Genomic DNA, 27,122 nt, shown 5'->3' on the forward strand with positions numbered 1-27,122 from the left:
CAGGCTTGCGCCCTGGAAACTTTCCAAGGTGCAAACCCATGGTCTATCGAGACTAACGGAGGCCTACACCACACACATATTTCCTTTAACAGGCATTCCAGTGTTAATTCACTTAAAAGTTTGTTTTTTGAACATTTCTTGTGTTGAATATGTGATGCTTGTGAAATATTTATACCTTCTGACAGTCTTTGTTTCTCTTTGCTCCGTATAGAACCGATGAGGTCACCAAAAAGCCTGAAAATTTCAGAGATATATGCGAGACACCTTGCAGTTGAACTGGATTCTCTAGGCTACAATGTCACACGGTGCCACACGTTCAACATAACTGTGTGTTACCACTATTTCATTGGTCACAACAAAAGCAAAGCTCACTGCATGGAGATGGATCAGAAAGCACCCCATCACATCATTCGGAATTTACCACCGTACACAAACATCAACATCAAAATGATTCTGACAAATCCGGAAGGAAGGAAGGAGAGTGAAGAGGTTATCATTCAGACGGATGAAGATGGTAAATATTACAGCTTTTTAAGAATTAATTATTGTCTCTTCCAGCTTTCAGTTGTATGCAATTAATAGAGAGCCTAACTAATTTGCAGAGGCAGCTTTTCACAGCATTGAGTATTGTCAGACATAGAATCATAGACAAATACAGGATGGAAACAGGCTCAACTGCTCCATGCAGGCCAACTTTCTCATCTAAACTCTTCCTGTTAGAATGCGTTTGGCCTATATCTCTCTGAAGTTTACTTTGGTCCATGGCATAAAAAAAGGGTTTGGAGCCCCTGCTCCTCATCTCTTGCCTTCCTATTCATGCACCTATCTACTTCTTCTGGTAAGTTATTCCATATGCTGACCACCCTCAGGATGAAAAGGTACCCCTCAGAGTCCTATTAAACTTCTACCCTATCACCTGTTCGTTCTTGATTTCCCAACCATGGAGGAAAAAACTATGCATGTTCACCCTCTCTGTGCCCCTCATTTTATGAACATTTTCTGTCTAAAGATCCTGTTCTGTCCAAAGCTCTGATTAGTGAGCTTTGAGCTGGCATATCAGTAACCATTCTAAGCGCGATGGAACAAGCTGTGCCAATTTTCTTGAACAAAAACGAGTTTCTGGTTTGAAGTTGGGATTGGTGATTTTGGGTGTTTGGGTGTATAAGTTTGTGCTGTAATTTATTCGTGAGGTGCATTTGAACCCAAAAGATCAAGACATTAATGGAGAATTAGGGTGAATGAGTAATGAAGAGATCAGAGATGGAAGCATTTGAAAGGAGTGAAAAAGCATTGAAACCTAGAACTGGGGCATAGTGTAGCAAAGCGTGAGAATTTAATGTTGTGCTAAAGGGTAGAAATGTCAGAGTCTGATGTTGAGTTGGAGCTGAGTAGACAATCTTCAACATCATGTTATCAGCATGGGAAGGATTTGAGTGACTTCCTTGAGTCAAGACCAATTCGTTGAATATTGAAAAAGGTTTAGTGCTTGCCCTCTGAGTTGGTAAGAGAGTTGAAACAAGCATTGAGTGAAGGTACAGTTAGATTCAGATCACTGCGTGGCAATGAGAGATTCTTTGGGGACCTTGAGGGGGCTGGGTCTTGAGGCAGAAATGTGAACAATAAGTGAGGGGCATTGCATCCAAAATGAATTCATCCCATGAACCATCCCTGAAGAAGTTTTCACATCAGGAGTACAAAGTTGAGCTGCTCACAATTGCCAAATATCTGGGGATGTTGAATGTATTGTGCAGCGGAAGAAAACATTTCCGTCACAAAACTCTGCAGCAAGGTGTGTTGCAGATGAACTTCTGGGCTGACATCTTTAGGATGAATTGTGGTTCCTAGATTAATTTCAGTCATCAGTGCATATTATTATTGTTAGATTGCCTCAGAAAGTTTTACGATTGTAGACAAGAATCAAATTGGCAACATCAAAAAATAAATGATGTGTTCATGCTGAAATGCAAGAATGTCTAACCATCTCATAAAATAAAGTGAACTATTTATGGGAGTGACAGGAACATTGAAAAAGCTCAGTGGGTAGGTTGAATATTTGAAAGGTTATCTTGTGCAACAGGCAACATATGCAGTTTATGGCAGGGACTAAAAATGACTTAAATTTTTTCTGAAGTTCAACTGGAGTTGCATCCTTTAACATAGCACCATTCCCACACCACCCTTTCTTGTTACCGTAACATCACACACCCAAGCAACATTGATAGAGCACAATCAATGTTGAACAGTTTAACAAAGATATTGGGGCTAGTGACCAAAATCTTGGTCAAAGAACTGAAATTGGTTTATTCTGTCATATGTGCCAATATATTTTGAAAACCTTGTCTTGCATACGGTTCATACAGATCAATTAATTACAACAGTACATTGAGGTAGTACGAGGTAAGATAATAATAGAACGTAGAATGAAATATGCAGATAAAAATTTGCAGTGCGGTTAAACCATATGGTGCAAGTTATAGCAAGGTTGTTTGTGAGGTTAAGAGTCTATCATGTCATTATTAGGGAGTTGTTTGATAGTCTTACAACAATAGGATGGAAGCTGTCTTTGAGCCTGGCGGTACATGTTGTGAGGCAGAATGACGTATTAACAGTGGGAAACGTTGCAAAGAGATGGACAATCATTGCATGTGATAGGGGCTGGTGTCATATTTGTGCTGTAAACTTGAGACAAAACTGATGGGTGGGGAATTCACCTGGATGTGGAGGTGAAAGCATTTTCAAGAATTTTCAGAATTTGGATACATAATCATTCACAACCATAAAGAAAAGGTAATGTTTTAGTTAATCTATTGATAGTAGTTTTTAAAGGAAAAAATGGAGGCTAAAGAGAGAATCCCTGCACTATGATATTTCCACTGCATTTATGTTTCAGATACTAACGGAATGGTGCATCTTTTTCTTTTAGGATCTTTAATAGAAGTGGTAAAATGTAATCCGAGCAGAGGTGTTTGAAGTTCCTCTTGGATAAGCATTTGGTTTCTTTCTCTGCATAACAAAATCCTTGCTGCATCTTATTGATGTTGCAAAGGCATATGTTGACCCAGTGATATCTCAAAGTGTGTACCTAATGTCTGCATGATTCCACCAATTTGCCCTCAGTTCCAAAGCTCTAACTTTATGTAACTGTAGGTGAATGCCTCGTGTAGTGTAAACATGGGTGATTGTTTGGGATGTTTCTCTTGTGATTGCAAGACCCTGACGGATGGTGATAATGTAAGATGCTGCAGGCCAGCTTCCCTTGTTTGCAGGTACAAGAGGCAGCGTGGCAGCTGCGTAGCCTCAGTTGTAGCAAGGACTAGGCCTCAAGCCACGGGTTTACCTGCTGCTGCAGTCCAGAAGAGGAGATGCCGGAGGTGGTGCAGCATGGCGTCTGTGTCTCCCGTCAGTGCTGCCCTCCAGTGTTTGATCAGTGAAATAACAGTCTGGATTGCAGCAGCTGAGCACTGTGGGGAACTGTGCCAGCAATTTGCTAGACATGTTGCGCAGGAACTTGGGCTATATATATGATCTTTTGCGTGACTTGATTCACGTGCTGTTGACTGCATCTTGGGTTCTAGCCTACGAAGTACCCAGGACATCTTCAAGGAGTGGTGTCTCAGAAAGGCAGCATCCCTTATTAAGGACCCCCAGCACCCAGGGCATGCTGTTTTCTTATTGTCACCATTGGATAGGGGGCACAGAAGCCTCAGTGATTCGTCCCCTCTGCCTTCCGTTTCCTAAATGCACATTGAACCCATGAACACTACTTACTTTTTCAATATAGTTTCTGTTTTTTCACGATTTTTAATCTATTCAATATACGTACACTGTAATTGATTTATTTATTTTTACTTTCTTTCTTCTGTATTATATATTACGTTGAACTGCTGCTGCTAAGTTAACAAATCTCACGACACATGCCAGTGATAATAAACCTAATTCCGATTCTGTGTTTGTTTTGCACGTTGACCCCAGAGGTTTGGCTGTAATCATGGTTGGTTGAACGATAATAAAATCTTGAATTTGATTTTGAATTTAAATTTGATTTATCCAATAATCTGTAAAGCAGCGGGACAGTGAACTGCCACTCTTACATCAAACGAAAATGATCGAGATGTGCAGTCACTAATACTTAATTAGAAACTCCAGCCATTTCCTGAGACCAGATGTTAGACCAACTGGTCTATAATTCCCTGGTTTCACTTACTCACCTTTTTTTAAGATACCAGAATGATTATATGCAAATTTTCTCTCAAATGAATTTTATAAAAAACAATTGGAGATTATTGTTGGACAGATTTTCATTTCTTGCTTGCTTCCTTCAAGTTGCTGCCATGTGAACCATCTAGCCTTGAGGATGTTTCGCTTATAAGTACTTTTGCTGTCTTCCTTATTTTTAATTTGCATAGTGAGCATAATTTTTGTTTCGGTATTAATTTTCTTGGGCTATCCACTATGCTGTTCTACTTCTCCATGATAAACACTGGTGTATAACTGTTTATTGTGTCAGATCTGAATCAGATGTACTGTTGCTGATGTATGTTGTGAAATATCTTGTTTTGCAGCAGCAGTGTTGTGCAATACAAAAAAGTTGCAATAATTAAATAACTGATGCGAAAGAGTGATAGGAGTATGGACCATTTAGAAATCTGATGGCCAAAGGGAAGAACCTGTTTGTAAAATGATGAGTGTGGGTCTTCAGGCTCCTGTACCCCATTCCTGATGGTAGTAACGACAAGAGGGCATGTCCTGGATGGTGAGGGTCCTTAATAATGGGTTTCACCTCTTGAAGATGGCCTTGATGGTGGGAAGCTTGTGCCTGTGATGGGGGATTTATATTTCTAGGATTACAATTGTTAGTTTTTAAAATTACAGTACTTCAGTATTAAACAAATTGTTCATTCTGTATCAGATAAGTATGCTTAAAACATAACTGTTTTCATCTGAGAATGCACCAGGAACTGTACTACATCCAAATTGTGTAATTGATTGCAAAGACTAAAAGTCCACTCTTGCATTGAAATCCCTCCAATGTGATTTAAAGCAATTTCTACACGAGAACGATGATGTGTCAAATCAAGATTTAACTGTTCTCCTGGCAGAGTGAAATGCATGTTTTAAATACTGGATTAGGATACAAGTGACTGGCTGCAGCCGGATGAATCCTGCACTGGGAAAATTGCAGTTTGTTTCAATCAAATGACAACCTGAAACGGCAGACAGTTTTGGTGCAATACATGCATAATAATGGAGGAACTCAGCAAGTCAGCCGGCATCTATGGAGTCGAATAAACAGTCTACATTTCAGTCCAAGATCTTCCATCAGGACTGGAAAGGAAGAGGTCGCAGGCCAGAATAAGAATATAGGGGGAAGGGAGAGAAATTACTATAAGTTAGGTTAATTGAAGTTCGTGCATCAGATTTGAGGCTATGATAAGCTGCTCCTCCAACTTGAGTTTGGTCTCATCGTGGCAGTAGAGGAGTCCGTGGCCAGCCGTGATCAGAATTAGAATGGAAGGTCGACCTGCAATGAGTGGCCACTGGGAGATCGTACCTCTTGCGTTGGATAGAGCATGGGTGTTCAGCGTAGCGGTCCCCCGAGCTGTGTCAGGTCACACTGATGTAGAGGAGGTTGTACAGGAAGCACCGGATACAGCAGATAACCCCAACAGGCTCACTGGTAACATGTCGCCAGTTCACGTTCACTGGTAACAGTGGAAGGGCTGTTCAGGTCCCTGAATAGTGGTGAGGGAGGTGGATACAACAGAGGATCCCAACAGACTCACAGGTGAAGTGTCGCCCTCACCTGCAAGGACTACTTGGGGCCCTGAATGGTAGTGAGGGAGCAGATGTAGGTGTTGGTATGTATGTATGTGAAGCATAAACTGAAGTCCAAAATGGTTGTCTGTTTCTGGGAATTGGGAAGATGGCATTGAGTAAATTTGCCAGTTTCTATGACCAACTAGCAGCAAACATGGTTTAGAGAATCAGGGCATGTGGTTACATAGTTGCAGAGGTTCCAGAAGGTAACATTTGTAACATGCAAACACGAGGAAATCTGCAGATGCTGGAAATTCAAACAACACACACAAAATGCTGGTGGAACACAGCAGGCCAGGCAGCATCTATAGGGAGAAGCGCTGTCAACGTTTCGGGCCGAGACCCTTCGTCAGGACTAACCGAAAGGAAAGATAGTAAGATGGAACCCGCGTTGATGGTGCTGGAGTCCGGACTCCAACGACCATGGACAGCTTCAAAGCGATTGCGCAACCACCGACTGCGACTCCAGCCTTGAACTCCAGGCCAGGTCTTCACATGCTGCGATTGTGCCAGCTCTCAGCTTCATCCCACCCCCTCCGGTCTTCCCCTATCATTTCGCATTTCCCCCTCCCCCAACCACTTTCAAATCTCTTACTATCTTTCCTTTCGGTTAGTCCTGACGAAGGGTCTCGGCCCGAAACGTCGACAGCGCTTCTCCCTATAGATGCTGCCTGGCCTGCTGTGTTCCACCAGCATTTTGTGTGTGTTGTTGTTAACATTTGTAACTTTCCCTTTTGAGTTTGATTTTATGTCTTGGCAGAGTTGGACTCCAAAGACTTTGGTTTGAATGTTTTTATAAAGATTATTCAATGAAAATAAAAGGATTGCATTGTCATCACCGCGCAAACCAAACCAGGACTTTTGGATGTCTGGCTCCTGCTCTCTGCCGCTGTTCCGGTCTTTCCACATAGTCTTGCTGTTGCAAGATGAAAGGGACTTCTGATACTCACGCTTGTTCAGCTTGCAAGTGACGGTTCAGCAAGTGGCAGAGTCAGCAATGACATTTAAAAACCTAACGAGTTAAATATTTGATAAAAAGAAGCAGAGGAAATTTGTTTTGTGGTGGTCTCTTTCCACATGAGCGGTAGCACTTAAAAATAGTGAACTACTAAACTATCCTTTCAATCCCTATCACAAAAACAGCCCCTTTGCAATCTTATCCAATTTGACTCACATCTCGTCATCTTATTTTGTTCTGCTCAAGACAACAACCATTTTCCAACCTCATTGCTGACTTCCTTCAAACCATCCACTTTGAAAGTCAGTATTTTAACTTATTCGTGTGTCTCCATTATCTCACCCATCCACATGTTGCCACCTTCTCTAATCTTAAAAGTCCCCAAGGACACCATTCCTTCAATTATGCCTCTTCAGGTGTACCTAAATGATTCTGTCCCACCAGTGACCTCATGAACTTTTGACAAATTCTGCTTCTGAAAAACATGTAGTTCTTTTTCAATGTTGACATTTTAATATTAATTTGTTCTTTCAATTCTCGCCAATGCCAAATGAGCAATTGAAGGCTGATGAGTAGGATCTTGGTTTGTAATTTGCACTGTACTGGTTTTCATGGAAGATCGTTGGCTTACCTACTCACAGAAACTGGGTGACTGCATTGGCTCGCTCAATGCACACTTTCCCTCTCCCTCAAAAAGACAGTGGATAACGTTCCAAAAACATCTTCTCCAAAAATTATTTAACTTTGTACAGGACCAAAACATATGAGTTAGGGTAGCCACCTCACCATTACATCTATCATAGATAGGATTTATATTAGAAAAAATTTGCGCTAGTTTACCTTTTGACATATGTGCCCTGTTCATTATCTTAAACTGAATTAGGGAGTGAAGTGCATAGATAGATGAATTATTAATTAAATAATAAATTTTATTCCATTGATCATCTCAAAGTGAATCCTGAAGTTCCATTTCCCAAGCACGTTTAACCTTATCATTAGGCATCATACATGATTTCATTAACTGTTTATATATAATGGCTACCAATCCTTTTTGAAATGGTTTAAGCTGAAAAATAACATGAATCATATTTGGTAAGTGAACAAATGGATAATTCAGTAAGAAATCACGTAAAAAAATTCCTAACTTGTAAGTATCTAAAATAATGTGCATTAGATATATCATATTTACCCACTAACTGCGAAAAAGACATTAAACAGTCCTCTAAAAACAAATCTAAAAAAGTTTTTATTCCCTTAGTTTTCCATGTTAAAAAAGCCTTATCCAAAATTGATGGTTTAAAAAAAAGTTGAAATAGATATTACTAGAGAGAATAAAGTTATTTAAATTGAAAAATCTACAAAATTGAAACCAAATTTTTTAGAACATTATCAAAAGTGTGGACTTACAACCTGACTCACTTACGGCAATCTTTGGGATTATTCCAAAGGAAGCAGGAAGTGCTCCTGCTTCCGCTCAACATGTGATAGCCTTTTCAACTTTATTGGCCAGGAGAGCCATTTTGTTATACTGGAAAGATTCTAATCAGCCTACTGTTTTTTTTGGCTCTCCTCCATTATGTCTTGTTTGAGCTTGGAGAAAATTAGGAGTCGGACATTTGATACATATTTTAAATTTGAGCAAACCTGGCGATCTCTTATTCAATATTTTCATATGATTTAATTATTTTTCCTATCTTTTGTAGGTAAAAAATTTTTTATATATCTATTTTATATATTTTTTTTCTCTCTCTGTGCAGTTTCAGATCTGACCAGAAGGATGCTTACCTTTTTTTCTTGTAATTTTATCCTCAAATGGACTGCCCAGTCTTTTTTTTTGTTTTATGTTAGTTTAGTGGGTTTTTCCCCAGTCTTCTTTTCTCTATGATTTGCCAAGAGGAGTTGTGGTTCTTTGTTTATATATAACAGTCCAATATAACATTTACATGACTTTGACAGTATACATTCCGTTCGTCGTTTTGTACGTTTATGTATTTGATTCAGCTTCTCTGATTTGTATTTACTCTTTTTTTAAAAAAAAAGATTGAAAATGAAATTTTAAAAAAAGACAGTGGAAGCTAGCAACTATTTTCATAATTTTTACTTTGAGTTTGTAAAGCCACGATGGCATTTTAAGGAAGCCATACTGCAGCTATATAAAGCTTCAGCCATCCCACACTTGGAGTACTGTGTGCAATTCTGGTCGTCCCCTTATAGGAAGGATATGGGGATTGTGGAAAAGGTGCAGGTAGGCTTTACCAGGACGTCGCCTGGAGTAGAGGCTATAAACTATAGGACACAATGAACAATGGTCTCCTTAGGGCATCCGAATCTGAGGGGGGGGGGGGGGGGGACATGACTGAGTCTGAATGGCCTGTCCAGTACTCTTTTTGTTCTAACACAAGTAATACAAGAACAGTAATAGGTGATGCTCAGCTCAAAATTTCTGTTATGCTTTTAAAGAATTTCAATCAGTGATGCATTTATTCCCTACCCAGTTAGATCAATTTGATTATGCTCCATAACTACAAAATTATTTGCTGCATCTTAAGTGTGTATTGATTAGCATTGAAGAGTGGCAGGGTGTCGCTACCAAAGGGGGTGTAAGGAGCTCCTTCCCTGCGCTAGCCTGCAGGTCACCCCTGGACAAGGCATAGCAACTGTTTAGCCCCCCCCCCCCCCCCCCACCCCCGATCAGGGTCACAAGAAGGTGGTGGATGTTTGTATGAGCAGCTGTTGCATATCCCAAGTCCTGCTTATGTGACCACTTACACCAGGCAATCTCCGAAGAATATTGATAAGGGCTGGGTGCACCTGTCTTGTGAAGTCACTGCCCAAAAGAAGGAAATGGCAAACCACTTCCGTAGAAAAATTTGCCAAGAACAATCATGGTCAAAAACCACAATCTCCCATGCCATAAGACACAGCATATAATGATGATGATTGATTAGAAAGATTTTTAAAGTAGCTTCTGTATTAAATTATAATCAAGGTTCTCAAATTGTACAGATTTTAGCATTTGTTTCGGAATGGTGTAAAAAAAAATGAAAATGTTGGTGACCGAGCAACATTAATGAGTTAAGATTCCACAATTCAATATCAGTCCAATGCTATAAAATTCCTTTGCTGATTTAATAAAATGATATTTTACTAAATCTATTTAAAAGATTTAAATTTAAATCTATTTTAAAAGATTCAATGCTTCCATTGAAATGGCCTACAAAAGAATTTTATGCTAAACTATTAATGAGTTTGTGATTAAACATGGACCCAGGAGCATGAAGAAAGTCTAAAACAAAACTTGGTTCTCCCCTTCTTACAAAGTTTTCAATTTCAAACTGAGGCAAATCTATAGGATGCATTTAACAGAGAACCAGCGATTGGGACTCCATATTTTTAAATCTGTAGCTGATGCAATGCCTATTGTGCAATTGTGGTGAATATACTCTCAAAGATAATTATTCTGCCTAACTGCCAGCCTTTAAATAAATGTCAATTCTTATCTGTCATAACAAAACTGAGATTTAGAACTGTATCTGTTTATTATATGCAATTGGAATTTCTTTTCCCAAAATGAAAAGAAGCCCCAGGTTATTACTTAATTTTGTAGTTATTTCATTACAGCATAAATTTGATTAAGAAATGCACTAACCATTTTGGTCTATAAAATACTACGATATTCCATTGTAGCATGAAATCTCTTTAATCCAGCTATAGAATAATACAACTGAACTCTGACCTCGTATGTAAGGTTATACATCACAGTACGTCTTCGAAACTCCCACTGCTCAGATGCACACCTGCGTCCCATTTATTTGGTTTCAGACACCACAGCAAGAATTTACATTACAGGATTTATTTGCACTTAAAAAAGTAAATGTAAAATATGCACTTTCAGACAGACAGACAGACATACTTTATTGATCCCGAGGGAAATTGGGTTTCGTTACAGCCGCACCAACCAAGAATAGTGAAGAAATATAGCAATATAAAACCATAAATAATTAAATAAAAATACGTTAAAAATTAAGTCGTCGTCATCATTATGTGCCGTGTCATATGACGTAGGTGATCATATGTGATCGTGGTCTTTGACCGTGATAGTTCTTGGCAAATTTTTCTGCAGAAGTGGTTTACCATTGCCTTCTTCTGGGCAGTGTCTTTACGAGACAGGACGTTATGCTAATATCCAAGATATTTTCAAGGAGCAGTGCCTCAGAAATGTAGCATCCTTCATGGACTTCCATCACCCAGAATATGCCCTCTTTTTAGTTGTTACCATCAGGAAGGAGGTACAGAAGCCTGAAGGCACACACTCAGTGATTCAGGAACAGTTTCTTCCCCTCTGCCAGCCAACTCCTAAATGAACATTGAACCCATAAACACTACCTCAGTTTTATTATTTCTATTTTTGCATTGTTTTTAATTTAAATATTTAATATACATATGCTTTAATTGATTTTCTTTTTTCTATATTATCATGTATTGCACTGTACTGCTGCTGCTAAACCAACAGGTTTCATAACATGCAGATGATATTAAACCTGATTCTGATTCTAAAGATGGGTGACCCCAGCCATTATCAATACTTTTCAGAGATTGTCCACCTGGTATCGGTGGTCTCATAACCAGGACTTGTGATGTTCACCAGCTGCTCATACGACCATCCAGCATTTGCTCTCATGGCTTCACTTCACCCTGATCGGGGAGACTAACCAGGTGCTACAACTTGCCCAGGGGTGATCTGCAGGCCAGTGGAGGGAAGGAGCACGTTACTCCTCCTTTGTTAGAAATCAATCCCCACCTCACAACCCATAGTGCACTTTAACTCAGTTAGTTTGAATGAACTAAATGCAAAATTAAAGTAGAAATCAAGATTGACCAAAGCAGTCCCATCCTTTGCTGAATAAGACTTTGTACTGATCATTCTTTTATAACAGATCAAGATCTATCTACACATCCCAAGACGAAGCACGTTATGTATTTCAGCTCTGCACAAACTTCTAATTGACTTCTGCTGTGTAAATAACCAAGGCTCTTGTTTACAAGAGCAGCAACCTTCTCGGGGAGGCACGGTGATGTAGCAGTTAGCATAATACTATATTACCACGACCCAAGTTCAATTCCCGCTGCTGCCTGTAAGGAGTTTAAGGCATACGGTGTGGAATAGGCTCTTCTGGCCTTTCGAGCAGCACCACCAGCAACCCAACAATTTAACCCTAGCCTAATCACTGGACAATATACAAAGTCTGATTAACCGCCTAATTGCTGTGTCTCTGGACCGTGGGAGGGAGCTGGAGCTCCCAGAGGAAACCAAAACGTTCACAAGGACATACAAATTCCTTACCAATGACTCCGAACTCTAGTGCCTCGAACTGTAATAGCACCGCATTACCCGCTACACTATCGTGGCGCCCAAACAGGAGTAAGTACGTTCTCTCATGACCATGTGAGTTTCCTCCGGTTGTTCTGGTTTTATCCCCCACTTACTAGGTTAATTGATGACGTGTGTAATTGAGCAATGTGTGCTAGTTGGGCCAGAAAGGTCTATTACCATAAATAATCAAATAAATTTGTGTTAAAACTCTGATTGCCACAATTTACCGGTCCTGATGTTAAAGTGCCCTTTAGTTTGTGTGTGTGTGTGTGTGTAAGTTCTTGGCCCATATTACAAAGAATCTGCAATGAACTATGCAGTTGTTTCTACCCATGTCCCTCCTAAATGTCTGAACATTTTGTCTAAAGAACTATGTGCAACTTTGAAAAGGGGCTGAATTACACTAATTATACCATTGACACATTTCAGTCTTTGATATTCAACCTGTATTTGCAAACCTTATGGGGAGTATTGGCCAGACATAAATAGGTAAGAATTAGTATAAAGCTCTCACTTAGACTATAGTGATTCCATGATCAACATGCAGTGTAGAAGCATTTCACTGAAAGATGCATTTATATTGATCCATATATATTATGTTTAATTCAGTACTTAAGGCACTGTAATTCATGTTTTTTCATATTATGGTGCTCATTATAAGAAAATCCATTTTTACACCAACTTTGTAGAGCATCAAAAATATTTGACTCAATTTGCCGGATCTCAACAGGTCTCTGACATCTCTGAAGTTGCAAATTGCAGCCAGCAGCTTGCTCAGTCCAGTATATGTCAAATATCAAGATTAACTTTAAGGATGAGCTTTGTGTGTCGCATGTGCATCGAAGCACAGACTGAAATGCTAATTTTGTGTCAGTGATCAACACATCCCAGAATACGTTGGGGCAGCCCACAAATATCGCCATGCCTCCAATGCCAACATAGCTTGTCCACAGTTTACTAATCCTAACCCTTTGGAAAGTGGGAGGAAACCGGAGCATCTGGAAGAAACGCATGCGGTCACGGGGAGAATTTAAAACTCCTTACAGACAATGATGGGGATTGATTTCCGATCCATTTTACAGTCACCTGACTGTACATATATGCAGTCAATTGAAACAACATTCCTCCAGACCATGGTGCACCCACAAGACATATTGCATACAGTACATAAACCAAGAATTACCATAAATAACTTCATAAAAGATAATTCAAAATGCACACACTGGTAAATAGTTAATGTACGTTAAGCAGCTTGCTGTCCTAGTGACGGGACCTCGGTGGTGGCAGTATATTCATTATTCTCACAACCTGAGGGAAGAATGGTCTGGCAGTCCTAGTCCTGATGCTCCTGTACCTCCTTCCTGACAGTAGTGGGTCAAAGAGATTGTGGGATGGGTGGTAGGGATCCTCAACAATGCTTTGGGCCTATCATCTGCTTACCAACCTGCTACAATGCCACCTGTCCAGGCTACTGTTCTGCCCATTTGTTTGGATTCTCCTGTACAAACCTGAATCTGCCCACCATTTCATTGCAAGAAGAGACTCACTGGTAGACCTATTTTGTCAGCCATACTTTCTACCTCAGCAACCAGTCAGGTACAGTAATCCCAGCTGGATTCCAGGAGAAAATTCTTTCTTCTGTTGCTTTCAGTCATTTGGCAAAAAACTTGCTGCAGAATCCAGCTGCAGGCTTCTTCTGGTTTTCTGCATCCAATGAGCGAAAAAAATGAGTCTGCCATTTCTGGTTACTCAGCCATGTGTCTATGTCATTGAGTTTATATCGATCTTGCATTCAGCCACATTATTCTTAGTAATCCTGCCTTGGCTGGGTCCAATAATCACGGTGGTACAGTGTTTACGCGACGCTTTGCAGTGGCAGTGAGCTGGGTTCAATTCCTGCTGCTGTCTGTAAAGAATTTGTACGTTCACTCCATGACCATGTGGGTTTCCTCCCACGTTCCAAAGACGTATCGATTCATTGGTCATAGTAAATTGTCCCGTGATTAGGCTAGGGTTAAATCGGGGATTGCTGGGTGGCACAGTTTGAAGAGCCAGAAGGGCTTATCCTGTGCTGTATCTCAATAAATAAATAATAGATTCCGAGCCAACCAGACAGCACATTCTGCATTCAGGTGCCTGCATTTGCTGTACCAGTTTTTCTTAACAACAAAGCTTTCTTTATCACAGTCTGTGGGTTCTGGTTGAAGTATGTTGGAAGATGTTTTGAGCCACAGGCCTGCAGTGCTGTTGATACCTTCCTTGGAAAGGACATTTATCTTGATGTTGAATGTTACATTTTGTTACCATGCCGATAAGTAAAATGGCTGGGTCAGTGGAATGAGGCATTTGGGAAGTTGAAAAATCTAGAGAGTGAATTTTCAAGCAGAGCTGTTAAAATAAATCATGACTTTGCTCTTTTTAATGTTCAGTAGCATTTGATTTTAATTCACCCAAGCCTTTTATAGCTTTTGGCTGACACAAACATTTGAAGCACAAGTAGAACAGAGAGGGAAGTAAGATCTGTTGTTGATAAAGATTACCTGGATGGGGCTGAAGAAATAGGGTGATTTGTTGGGTCAGAAATAAATAATAGTTACTGCAATTGCTGCCAAACATTGGTTATATAAAATATTGGTTTTGTGTTCAAGCAACACACACAAAATGCAGGAGGAACTCAGCAGGCCAGGCACTATAGAAAAGAGTAAACATTCAGAGTTTTGGGACTAGATGGTTCATCAGGTGATGCACCATCAATAACTCACTCTGAGACGTAAGAAGAGAGTTATCGGCTTTTATTGACTGGAAGAATGAACAACCCAACATCCTGGAGAATGAGGGCCGGCCTCAGGCCTCATTCGCCTTTATACAGGGGTTTGTGGGAGGAGCCACAGGAGCAGTCAGCAGGGGTTTGTTGGGAGCAAACCACTCTGGTATATGTAGTTCACCACATTCACCCCCCACCCCCTTGTTGGAAAAGAGTCCCCAGGTGGCGAAGTTTCTTACAAGTATGTTTACAGGTTAAGTCTATCAGGTGGTCGAATCTGTCACTGCGATCTGCGTAGTTCCGGCTGTGATTGCACAGGTGCCGGAGGTGGTGATTGCATAGATGCCGGAGGTGGTGATAGCTCAGGGGACGGAGGTTGTGCTGGTTCTGGCCTAACTGGAGGTGGCAGTGATCCCTCACGTGTGTGCGAGGCGTCCGGACTATACGCGTACGAGGTGTCCGGTACATGAGTGTCGTGAGGAGTCTGTGCTGGGCACGGTGTGCGCGGTATCACCTCGGGTACAGGGTTCATAGTTACCGTGGAGTGTTCGGGGTAGTGGTCTGCCGCTCCTGCGGGCGCCAGGTTGCGGACAGAGACCGTGTTCTCCCGCCTATCAGGTAAGACCACGTAGGCATACTGGGGATTAGCATGTAGAAGGTGAACCCTCTCTACCAGCGGGGAGTATTTATTACTCCTCACATGTTTTCGGAGCAGCACTGGCCCCGGGGACGTCAGCCAAACTGGTAGGGTGGTCCCAGTGACAGACTTCCTGGGAAAAGAGAATAGGCATTCATGAGGGGTGGCATTGGTGGACGTACATAACAGGGAGCGGATAGAGTGGAGAGCCTCAGGGAGGACCTCCTGCCATCGAGAGACCGGCAACCCTTTTGACTTAAGGGCTAAAAGTGTGGCCTTCCACACCGTGGCATTCTCCCTCTCCACCTGTCCATTCCCGCGGGGATTGTAACTCGTGGTGCCCGTGTCAAACAGGCAGCTAGTCCTGTGGCCCTCCACCAGGATGTCCATCATTGACCTGGCAAGCTGGTGTGGGGCACTTTGGTCGAGGGTTACGGTGGCCAGAGTTGAACTGCCGTCTTGGTGCCCGGTAAACTCCGGTGAGTCGGGGGCGGGGCATGGTGACGCCGGCAAAGATGGCCGCTCACATCCGGGCATGCAAGATGGCGGCCCCCATGGCTCAAACGCAGCGCAGCTCGACGCCGCTTTCGATTTAGACTTACAGACTCTGGCGAAATGACCCCGTTTTCCACAGCTGGAGCAGGTCGCTTCGCGGGCTGTGCAATGTTTTCGAGGATGTTTCTCCAGCCCACAAAAATAACAGAGCCCCAGCGTTTGCTGGGACGCCGCCGCGGACGCGGACGGAGTCGGGGAGTTCGTGGAATCGTGACTGGCAGCGGTGTTGGCGAATTCGCTCGCGGGAACCGGCGGCGGCGGGATCTGAGGCGTCCACGAGTCCGACGGGGAATCGCGCGGCTGGACGGCGTCAGCATAGCGTAGAGCAGCCTCGAGTGTTTCGGCCGTCTCGATCGCCGAGCGTAAGGTGAGGTCAGGATTTTCCAGCAAACGCTGCCGCACATACACTGACCTCAGTCCCGTCACAAAGGCGTCTCGTACCAAGAGTTCCGCATGCTGTTCCGCCGTGAGCGCTTGGCATTCACAAGTCCGCACGAGTGTCTGTAGGGCTCGGAGAAATTCGGCGCACGATTCCGCAGGCCGCTGCCGTCTGGTAGCCAAACGATGTCTTGCGTAGACGGTGTTCACTGGCCGCAGGTACTGTAGTTTGAGGGCGGCCAGAGCCCCGTCGTAGGTCGAGAGGTCCCTGATGAAGGAATAAACTTTTGGGGTGACTCGCGAGAGGAGAATCCTGTGCCTAACAGCAGGGTCAGTTGCACGAACCTCCTCCAAGTATGATTGGAAGCATGCAAGCCAGAGTTCAAAGGCAAGAGCCGCTTCAGGCTCCTGGGGGTCCAGATCCAATCGTTCCGGATGTAAAACGGTTTCCATGCTTAAAAACTTCCAGTCAATAAAATTGATGCACCATCAATAACTCACTCTGAGACGTAAGAAGAGAGTTATCGGCTTTTATTGACTGGAAGAATGAGCAACCCAACATCCTGGAGAATGAGGGCCGGCCTCAGGCCTCATTCGCCTTTATACAGGGGTTTGTGGGAGGAGCCACAGGAGCAGTCAGCAGGGGTCTGTTGGGAGCAAACCACTCTGGTATATGTAGTTCACCACATCAGGACTGGAGAAAAAAACTGAGAAGTCAGAGTAAGGTGGGGGAAGGGTAGGGAGAAATACAGGGTAGGAAGTGATTGTTGAAACGAAGGGGGGGGAGGGGTTGAAGTAAAGAGCTGGGAAGTCGATTGGTGAAAGAGATAAAGGGACTGAGAAGGGGGAATCTGATAGAAGAGGACAGAAAGCCATGGTGGAAAGGGAAGGGGGAGCAACACCAGGGGGATGTGATGGGTAGGTAAGGAGATAGGATGAGAGAGGGAAATGGGGATTGGTGAAGGAGAGGGGGCGCCATTAGTAGAAGTTCTGGAAATTGACGTTCATGCCATCAGGTTGGAGGCTACCCAAACGGAATATAAGGTGTTGTGCCTCCAACCTGGGCGTGGCCTCGCAGCGGCAATGGAGGCGATAAACTGACAAAGATTAAAAAATCAGAGCAGAGAAAGTTTCAGAGCCCGTCCACCGAAACCGAGCGCGAGGTCAGATCCATCTAAGTGCCCGTCCAAAACGTGGCAACGGTGTCCAGGCCCAGAGTGTGTCACTGCAGCAGGGCCTGGGTCTTAGAGTGAGGAGTGACCCAATGTTTGGACAGTTTAATCGCCAGGCCGGATGGATTGAAAAGATGACCGGAGGCAGGGACATGATGGGCCAGTACTGCTCGCTACTCCCTAACGTTTTGCTCCGCTGTGTGATGAACTGAGGCTGTGGGCCTGCTCTGGGCTTGGTGTCTGTGGACTCACTTTTGTTCTGAATGCTGGTTGCTTGCTTTTATTGTTTGCACAATTTTTTTTCCTCTCTCTCTGCGCATTTGGTATTGTTGATCTTTTTTAATGGGTTCTTTACGGTTTCTTGATTTAAGGAGACAAATCTCAAGGATGTTTGAAAGTTTGGTTGATCATGTTTGCAGGCATTTTGGCTCCAACTGAAAAAAACCCATTTTGAGGTGCAGTTGTGGGCGTTGACTCCTCAGAATGCCAACTTATCTACTCCTCCGGGGTTCGAATAGATATTGATAAAATGTCATGATCTGGTTGGCTGGTTGAAAGCACTGTGAAAGGTTTAACAGTAAATGTATAATGATATATAATGTATATGTACTTGGAATCAGGATCAGGTTTATTATCGACAGAATGTGTCATGAAATTTGTTAATAACTTAGCAGCAGCAGTTCAATACAATACATAACATAGAAGAAGAAGAAAAAAAATAAGTAAATCATTTTACAGTATATGTATATTGAATTGACTAAAATCTTGCAAAAACAGAAATGATGTATTTTTTAAAAAGTGAGGTAGTGTTCATGGGTTCAATGTCCATTTAGGAAACAGATGGCAGAGGGGAAGAAGCTGTTCCTGAATTGCTGAGTGTGTGCCTTCAGGTTTCTGTACCTCTGACCTGACAGTAACAGTGAGAGAAGGGCATGCCCTGGATGCTGGAGGTCCTTAATATTTTGACACTGCCTTTCTGAGACACCACCAGTGATGTTGTGGGGGGTGGAACTGGACTCTCTGACGGTGGTGTCTGAAAAGAGGATGCTGTCCAAGTTGCATGCCATCTTGGACAATGACTCCCATCCACTCCATAATGTACTGGTTAGGCACAGGAGTACATTCAGCCAGAGACTCATTCCACCGAGATGCAACACTGAGCGTCATAGGAAGTCATTCCTACCTGTGGCCATCAAACTTTACAATTCCTCCCTCGGAGTGTCAGACACCCTACGCCAATAGGCTGGTCCTGGACTTATTTCCACTTGGAATAATTTACTGATTATCATTTAATTATTTATGGTTTTATATTGTTAAATTTCTACACTATTCTTGGTTGGTGTGACTGTAACGAAACCCAATTTCCCTCGGGATCAATAAAGTATGTCTGTCTGTCTGTCACCTTGAAGATGTCCTAGGTTATTTGTAGGCTAATATCCAAGATGGAGCTGACTAGATTTACAATCTTCTGCAGCCTCTTTCGGTCCTGTGCAGTATCCCCCCCAATACCAGACAGTGATGTAGCTTGTCAGAATGTACAGAATCCACAGTACATCTATAGAAGCTTTTGAGTGTATTTATTGACATACCAAATCACTTCAAACTCCTAATGAAGTATAGTCACTGTCTTGCCTTCTCTATAACTGCATCAATATGTTGGGACCAGGTTAGGTCCTCAGAGATCCTGACACCCAGGAACTTGAAGCTGCTCACTCTCTCCACTTCTGATCCCTCTATGAGGATTGGTATGTGTTCCTTCTTCTTACCCTTCCTGAAGTCCGCAATTAGCTCTTTTGTCTTACTGACATTGAGTGCAAAGTTGTTGCTGTGACACCACTCCATTAGTTGGCACATCTCACTCCTGTGCGCCCTCTTGCCTCCATCTGAGATTCTACCAACAATGGTTGTATCATCAGCAAATTTATAGATGGTATTTGAGCTATGCCTAGCCTCACAGTCATGTGTATATAGAGATTAGAGCAGTGGGCTAAGCACACACCCTGAGGTGTGCCAGTGTTGATCATCAGCGAGGAGAATATGTTATCACCAATCCGCGTAGACTGACGTCTTCTGGTTAGGAAGTCGGGGATCCAGTTGCAGAGGGAGGTACAGGGACCCAGGCTCTGTAACTTCTCAATCAAGATTGTGGGAATGATGGTGTTAAATGCAGAGCTGTAGTCGATGAACAGTCCAGGTGGTATAAGGCCATGTGAAGAGCCATGGAGATTGTGTCTGCCGTTGACCTTTTGTGGTGATAGGCATATTGCAATGGGTCCAGGTCCTTGCTGAGGCAGGAGTTCAATCTAGTCAACTCCTGATGATAAATGTACTTTGAACTTTTGTATCCTGAGTCCTGACTTATCTTCCGATACCTAAAGCTTTTCTGCCATCTGCGAGGCACACGTCATGGATTGAAGATCCTTGACAAACCGGGGTGAGTGTGTCTCCTGCAACTCTCAAATAACTTGGCACTGTTTAGGACCATTTGGCCCATTGAGTCTGCTCTGCCATTTCATCATGGCTGCTCCATTCCTCCTCTCAGCCCTCATCTCCTGTCTGTCTGATTGCCATTTCCCCCTACCATCCCGAGCATTCTTTCCTTCCACGACTAGCTATAGTTCATACAATCTGCAAAATACACTATGATTACACATATATGTAGCAAAAACCTCACTAAGAGTCCTGATGATCTGAAAGAGTAACATGCACAACATGCTGGAGAACTCAGCAGGTCAGGCAGCATCCATGGAAACAAACAGTCAACGTGTCGGGCCGAGGCCCTTCATCAGGACTGAAGAGGGAGGGGGCAGGGGCCCTATAAAGAAGGTGGGAGGAGGGTGGGAAGGAGAAGGCTGGTAGGTGCCAGGTGAAAAACCAATCAGAGGAAAGATCAAGGGGTGGGGGAGGGGAAACAAGGAGGGGATAGGCAGGAAAGGTGAAGAAGGAATGTCAGGGAAAAGCACTATGTGTAGTAGAAGGCAGAATCGTGAGAGAGGTGATAGGCAGCTGGAGGAGGAGGCAGAGTGAAACTGGGATGGGGGAAAGGGAGAGGGAGGGAATTACCAGAAGTTGGAGAATTCGATGTTCACGCCAAGGGTTGGAGACTACCCAGGCGGTATATGAGGTGTTGCTCCTCCAACCTGAGTTTGGCCTCATCATGGCAGTAGAGGAGGCCATGTATGGACATACCCGAATGGGTATGTGAAGCGATGATCTGAAAGAGTGTTGTTGTTCCTTGCTGCTTGAAATTTGGAATTCCATATCCAGCTGCATTGTGGGGAAACCTTTCACCAGAAAGATTGCAGTGGTTTTCTGTGTTGTATGTTTTCTGTGTTCAATGCTCCATGGTTCAAGAAGACAGTTCATCACCACTTCTTCAAGCGTGGTTAGGGATGAGTTAGTGAACGCTGACCTTTCTAGCCTCACTCAGATCGCAGAAGCAGTGAAAGACAGTACAGCTTGACTTACCTTGGATGTAGACACATCAAGGGTAGAACCTGGAGGCCTGCAGGCTTGCAGAACATGCCCACAGCTGCCTCATTGGTTATTCTCAAACTTAGAGTGATGGGCCTGAATAAAATTCATGTTCCATAAGCAAAAGATAGGCTGCGGCCTGACTGGAAACCAAAACAATGTAAAAGGGGTTAAGGCACATTGAATTTGAGTACTTCACTTAGCTGCTCTGCCATTTTTATCATCCATTTCTCCTCTCAGACCGAATCTTCTGACTGTTTACTTGCCATTTCCCCCTACCATCCTAAGCATTCATTCCCTCCAGGGAGGCCGACATGCTTGACTTTGCACACTTAAGGTCGCTTGCATTCCATCCCACGCCCTCACTTTGGAAAGTCCAATCACCTGGCTGCACTTCCATTCACAGCGTTCTGGCAAAGGCTAAAGACTAAAACAGCAGTGATGAGGACCAAGAAATTCTGGTTAAGACACGTAAAAAAATTGCTTTGAGTTGATGGACTGAACAATATTCAGGAGTACATCTTCGAGTCTGAATGTATATGCCCCAGTTGTCACTGACTTCATCAAGTCCTGTGTGTGGATGCGTGTTTGAGAACTTACTGAACATGCTCAAACTAAAAGTTTTGGATGAACAGAAGATTCGTAGTCTGCTGAGGACTGGATCGGTGGTATTCAAGACTGGTGATCCAGAACGAGACAAGAGGTTCAAGTATGACCTTTGGAAGGCTATTTTAAGGGAGATTAAAAAACAATTCCATTTGAGGTTAGAGACGGAATGCAGGACAGCTCTGGCAGGATTTGCAGGCCATTACTTCCTGTAAGGCAAAGCCTAACATCACAAATGGCTGTGATGCTTCACTCCCAGATGAGCTCAGTGCCTTTTATGCACCCTACTTTCTCTACACCCACAACTGTGCGGCTAGGCACAGCTCAAGCTCCGTTTATAAATTTTTTGACAACACAACTATTGTTGGCATAATTAGAGAATGTGACACGGAAGTATCTGGGAGCTGGTTGAGCGGTATCGCAGCAACAACCTTGCACTCAGCATCAGTAAGACCAAGGAATTGATTGTGGACTTCAGGAAAGGGAAGCCAAGGGAACACACGCCAGTCCTCATCGAAGAATCAAGTGGAAAGGGTGAGCATTTTCAAGTTCCTGGGTATCAACATATCTGAGGATTTATCATGGACCCAACATATTGATGCAATTACAAAGAAGGCAAAACAGTGGCTATATTTCATTCGGAGTTTGAGGAGAATTGGTATACCACCAAAGACACTTGCATACATCTACAGGTATACCATGGAGAACATTCTAACTGGTTGCATCACTGTGTGGTATGGAGAGGCCACTGCACAGGATCGAAAGAGCTGCAGAAAACTATAAACTCAAACTAGCTCCATCATAGGCACCAACCTCCCCAACACTGAGGACACCTTCAAAAGGCAATGCCTCAAAAAGGCAGTGTCCATCATTAAGGACCCTCATCACCCAGCTCATGCCTTGTTCTCATTGCTTCCGTCGAGGAGGTACAGAAGCCTGAAGACACACGTTCAACATTTCAGGAACAGCTTCTTCCCCTCTGCCAGCCTGTTTCTGAATGGACAATGAAACAATGAAAACTCCCTCAGTATTTTTCTCTCTCTTTTTGCACTACTTATTTATTTTAATTTTAATATATATCTCTTATTCTAAATTTTAATTTTTATATTATTATGTATTGCAGAGTACTGTTGCCACAAAACAACAAATTTCATGATCCATGCCATTGATACTAAACTTGGTTCTAATTCTGATTCAAAGTGAAATCCTTGGATTTCATTTTTTTTGTTGAAAACAGAGTTTTACAAAATGTTCTTAAGCACCAATAAGTCCTGAATTGAAAATACATAGAGGTGACTAAGTTAAAGTAATCGTCTTGCTGAAAGACTTCCTCACAGACTGATTGTAAACTGTGTGCTGTCTTCTGAGCATTTATCAATATACAGTATAAGGTGACTCATTTTTTATCTCTGTAAGGATGTTGATTGGTTAGCTACAGTACATTATTATTTATGAGCTATGCTCATGGCAAGATTCTTGAATGTTGCACTGAAGTGGTTGCCCTGTGTCACTTCAAGCAGGTGACGGCTCTTTGTGTGAGCCTGGATAGAAATGTGTAGCCATGAGTCCTAACAAAACTGAGCTGGACTCTGTCAGAAGCACAATGCATTTTCAGCAAAGAGCAAAATGAAAATGCAAGAACTTGAGCTCTTTCTATTGTGGTTTCCTCCCCTCTTATCATGCTCAACCCCCTTTTCTGCTCTGCCCTGATATCCCACAAGGAACATCTGTCCACTGAGCTGCTTAGCTGCACCTTTACAGACATAAATTCATATCAGGAATTTACAACCTTAAATCTTACATTGCACACTGAATGGCATGAGGCATATGAGTAGCAATTCAAAACGTACACTCAATGACCACTTTATTAGGTACCTCCTTTATCTAATAAAGTGGCCACTGAGTGAATGTTCGTGGTCTTCTCCTGCTGCGGCCCATCCACTTCAAAGTTTGACGTGTTGTGCATTCAGAGATGCTCTTCTGCACACCTCCATTGTACCAAGATTCAGGATCAATGTTGTTTTATGTCATTTCCAGTACACAAGCAGAAAGGAAAATGAAATAATTGTGAACAAACAAGAGAAAATCTGCAGGTGCTGACAATCCAAGCAACACACACAAAAAATGCTGGAGGAACTCAGCAGGCCGGGCAGCATCTATGGAAAAGAGTACAGTTGATGTTTTGGGCCGAGACCCTTCCCAAAGGGAAGATTTAAACTTCTTCAGCCTAGGCATCCCTGGAAGAGACTTCACAGTGTCGTAGTCCAATCATAAATGAGTGAAAATCTGCAGATGCTGGAATCCAAATAGTTGTTGCTCAGTGCAGCACAAAAAAATCACAAGGTTATTTGAGTTATTGCTATCTTTCAGTCATCTTCAGTCAGTCTGATCTCTCTCATTAACAAAGCATTTTCACCTACAGAACTACCATTTTCTGGATTATTTTTGTTTTTCAACTATTCTCTGTAAACTCAAAGAGACCGATGTGTATGGAAATCCCAGGAGATCAGAAGGTTCTGAGATACTGAAACCACCACATCTGTCACCAACAGTCATTCCACGGTCACATTTCTTCCCCATTCTGATGTTTGGACTGAACAGCAAATAAACTTCTTGATCTTGTCTGCATGCTTTTATGCATTAGGCTACTGCCACATGATTGGCTAATTAAATATTTGCATTAGCAAACAAGTACCTAATGAGCTGGCCATTTTACATTGTTGTTAAATTTTGAGTCTGTCCTCCTTTAGCCCGAACTGCAGCTTCTAGTTATTTTATTGAAATCACAACAGTTTATCAGGATATTCAGTTTCTTCTTGGGTTCCTCCCTGACAAAGTGCACGTCAAAGGCACTCATGCCTAACTATATCAGCCACTAATTTATTTATTGTCCGATGCAATCACTAAATGTGATGCAAATATTTAAATCTGTGTGAACAATGCAGGCTACTCTCACATTTAACCCACATTATGTAAATGTCTGTAGCCTTAGTGTTGAATTTAATTCTAGACTGAATGAAAGTAAAACAATTCAGTTTTACAGAGCAGAGCAAATCAAGTTGAGATTTTAATTTGATTTTTTGTGTTAAATCTGTGCTGAGAAAGGCAAAATGCACAAAGTGAAATAGCTGAATTATAATGGGCCTATAATAATTTGAAATGTACTGTAGGATAATGGCACATTGATTTTTGGTAACTAACTGTAGATTATTTCTCAATAAACTTGGCATGATTATAAAGCAATTAATGATCCTTCAAAGATCTCATTCTGGCTCCAGGATATCTGTGTGCAATAAAATAAAACCACAGTGCCAAATCTACTTAGTCGATAAAGATTAAAAGAAAGGGATTTCAAGCACTGGCAAAAGCACTGGTTTTGACAATGTCTAAATAAGCTTTGCTTCTCTCATGTCATCTGTCTTATCACCTGACTTCAATTAGATTCTTTTCTACATTTTTGCATAGGTTAAGCAAATCAAGTTATAACCAATTTGAGTAAATGCGTCAAAGATGGAATTCTGAAAACATTTTCCTGATTCGAACTCAAGGTGATGCTTGATCATTGCTCATTCCTATCAATTTGATTTGCAGCCTACTATTAAGGAAAACTAGAACAGCACATTTTCTGTTTTAAATTGGAAAGTATGTGCTCTTCCATAAAACTTCTTCAAGATGTCAAATTAACAAATATTCTTCTTCATATTATGTAGGCAAAGACAATGCATTGTTTTCACACAACCAGGTCCCACAAACATTGAATATCATGTACCAATTTTCCCTGGTACTAGTAATGTTGGTTGCACGTGATTGCTGGCCAATGCACTGTAAAAACTTCTTCCTTTATAAATCACCTTGTGAAATTTTTTTGGACCCATCTGAATATGGAAACTGATCCTCAATTGACTTTTCATTCAAAACGCTGTAGTAATATGTCAACGAGTTAACTGGCTGCATCACTGTTTGGTATAGGGGGAGGTGTGGGCTACTGTGCAGGATCAAAGTAAGCTATTGTAAAATTAGATGGGCACGTATCCAGAACGTCTTCAAGGAGTAGTGCCTTAGAAAGGTGGCATCCATCATTAAGGACCCCCATCAGCCAGGACATGCTTCATTCCCATTGCTACCATCGGGAAGGAGGTACTGAAGCCTGAAGGCACACAGTCAATGATCAGGAATACTTACTGTAATTCACAATTCTTTTCCTGTCTTGTTATGTATTGCATTGTACTGCCGCCACACAGCTAACAAATTTCACGACATATGCTGGTGATATTAAACCTGACTCTGATTCTGTCTAAAGTTCTGTGTTCAATCCTCTGAACCCACAGAGTTAAGTTGACAGTTCTCAATGTAACATTCTGAATTTGGTTGAAGTATGAATTGCGTACAATTATTAGAAGCTTTGAGATTTCTAGTCTGAAATGGACAAGGAGAAATTCTGCAAATATGCTGAAGTAAATAGCACTAATTAGGGCTAGGTGAATTTAAACTGGGACTTCATGAGTATTACTCTTGTAAAAGGCTGAAGTGCATTGTAAAAATTGAACATAGATTATGAAAGGCTGAAGTAGATTGTAAAAGGCTAGCATAGACTGTTGGATAAGGGAATTAAGGATTATGGAGTTTGAAAGGTAAAATGCAGTTGAGATCAACTATCAGAAGGTCTTTCCACATTTATTAATTTATAAAAATTGTCTAATTAAGAAGCAAGCAAATCAACTCATGAATCAAGGTCTTGGAATGAGTTTGGTAAAGTTGAAGAAGATGGAGAAAACCACAAATTATGTAAATTAGATTTTGCAGATTTCTATTACCTCCTCCCGGGAGATCAAGTGGGGAAATTATTCCAAACCCTATAAATGTCATTCAGTTTATTTGCATATCTGTTGGACAATTAATCTTGTATAAATTTTAGCTTTGTTTTCCAACTGCAGCTAATTACAATGGTCTAATGAGCAGTAAAACTTTAACTGTTTTTTTTGTGATGGCACTTAAAATAGTTCATTGCTGTTTCTTTTTAATATGTCAAGGCTTGTTTACCTTACATGGAATGAATGTTTAAACCCAAGTCTTTTGTTCCCAGGGATAGAGGTCCTGTGGGAGGAACTTGGTAGGTCAGTTCCCATGATATAAAAGGTACTGACATGACCTTTGCCCTGGAATTTCTAATGGAAAACATATTGTAAAAATATCATCACATTTATTGGATAATCGTGCATTCCTTGCAGTTATGTGTTGCCATGCATCAATGCTGCCTGTTCACCACAAGTACCCAGAAATCATTCATACTTGCACAATAAAGGCATCATAAAGAATTGACTATTATGAAAAAGATATGGAGAATATTTAAAGTTTTTCAGAATTATGTTAACACTGTTAATGCATGA

At 41.9% G+C, this 27,122-nt stretch overlaps 1 protein-coding gene across 8 annotated transcripts in view; it reads left to right on the forward strand.

The window, feature by feature from the left end:
- ptprk (protein tyrosine phosphatase receptor type K) overlaps positions 1-27,122 on the forward strand; it is a 641,623-nt gene that overhangs the window by 464,242 nt on the left and 150,259 nt on the right. For all 8 annotated transcript variants that reach the window (XM_073057328.1, XM_073057322.1, XM_073057320.1 and 5 more), the window contains exon 8: positions 212-514. In XM_073057328.1, coding sequence (XP_072913429.1) covers positions 212-514 — 303 coding nt within the window. The remainder of the gene's footprint in view (positions 1-211; positions 515-27,122) is intronic.

The sequence above is a fragment of the Hemitrygon akajei genome, chromosome 9 (assembly GCF_048418815.1).
Source record: "Hemitrygon akajei chromosome 9, sHemAka1.3, whole genome shotgun sequence".
NCBI lineage: Eukaryota > Metazoa > Chordata > Chondrichthyes > Myliobatiformes > Dasyatidae > Hemitrygon > Hemitrygon akajei.